The following is a 1,493-nucleotide window of genomic DNA, read 5'->3' on the forward strand; positions in this document are numbered from 1 at the left end:
AGCCCATGGAGGTAAAAAGACATCACCAACCTGAAATTATGCAGGAAATATAAGTATATAAACTCAACATGAAAGGAGCAATCAAACACAATGGAAAGACCTTGAACTGACACAAACCTTCTCTCCTGATTGTTTTTCACCCAAATCAAGGCTGAATCTATTTTCCAAAAACTCAGGCATGTAGAAGAATTCAGGAATTAGTTCTTTAACGTCTGAAGTATTTCCCTTTCCTGCTGCACTTAGCCAAGTATCTTTAATACTATTAAAGAGTCTATCAGCATGATCAAACTGACCGCCCTGCAGCTTCTGATTTTCAGCACTGAATGGCGGGAGGCGAATAAGGTAAAACAGAACAATTCCCGCACTTGAATAGTGAGAACCATAATGAAATTTTGGAACCTCGGGATCATCCCAGCTCTCATATCTGCAATCAAGCAGAAGAAAAAGAATGCATAATAAGCAAAGATTAGATACAACTATGCTATCATAAAACCATAGCTAGTTAACAAGAAATTATTGACGTATGGCAAAGAAAACAAGGGAAACATGCACTATACAAAGGTTGAATGCACATCACAAACCGTTTTCTAAATTCGTCTTCTCCTTCAGGTGTCTGGCAACCCATTGGTTTGTGAAGCTTGCGGAATGTTTTTGGATCTGACAAATCAAGGCTCTCGCTATCATAATCTGCTAGAACCCATGGAAATACAGGATACTGTGTTAGATCACTGTATCCACGTCCTGCTAAGGTATTGAGATGCATTAGGTATTGGAAATTGCTGATTTCTCCATTTTGCCATCTTTTCGAGAAAGACTTCGCCATTAATTTGAAAAGGCGGCTTCCCTCGTTACTTTCCTGTTTAGCTGATCCTGAAATGGTTGTGTCGAGCCTAGGAAAAAATAAAAAATAATAAATTACACTTCTGCAGATCAATGAAGACAGAAATTCTCATCTATAATAACTAACTAGCCACATGAGTACTACGGTCAAGAAACTGAAGACAATCCAAGGATGCTAGCAAACTAACTAACAAAGAATAGAAGCCTTAACCATTAGTCAAACTAAGCTTTGGAAAAGAGACCCACCCATGCTAACTCATGCAAGTAAATTGACAATTTTATTCATTTTACTAGACAAATATAAACAGCTATAACAAGTAAAAAAAGAAACAAAAGCATTATGTTCAATCCAGTGGAGAGGAAAAAAGAAACAAGATGAAAAGAACGATGATACCGTACATGCTGTTCCTTGGAAGATTCATGGCAACCAGATTTTTAAAAACTTCTTCCCTCTCTTTCTTGTGGAACACGAGGAGATCATTACATCCATCCATGCTAAATATCTCAATAGCAACCGGACGGAGCTGGTAATCACGTTTCAAAATTTCATGAACATTATTAAGCTTCCACATACGCCAAGGATGCGGCAAGTTACCAGTCATGCACATTTTTTCTTTTCCCCAAGCACCACCACCATATGCCCATGCTCTTCC

The 1,493-nt window shown here is 38.2% G+C and overlaps 1 protein-coding gene across 1 annotated transcript in view; it reads right to left on the minus strand.

Moving 5' to 3' along the window:
- Positions 1-1,493, minus strand: part of LOC104759055 (protein SPIRRIG) — a gene marked incomplete in the record, with an annotated part of 19,989 nt that overhangs the window by 4,284 nt on the left and 14,212 nt on the right. Inside the window, 4 exon segments of the mRNA XM_010482027.1 lie at positions 1-30; positions 118-424; positions 582-890; positions 1,240-1,493. Coding sequence (XP_010480329.1) covers positions 1-30; positions 118-424; positions 582-890; positions 1,240-1,493 — 900 coding nt within the window.

Source organism: Camelina sativa, chromosome 17, assembly GCF_000633955.1.
Source record: "Camelina sativa cultivar DH55 chromosome 17, Cs, whole genome shotgun sequence".
Classification (NCBI taxonomy): Eukaryota; Viridiplantae; Streptophyta; class Magnoliopsida; order Brassicales; family Brassicaceae; genus Camelina; species Camelina sativa.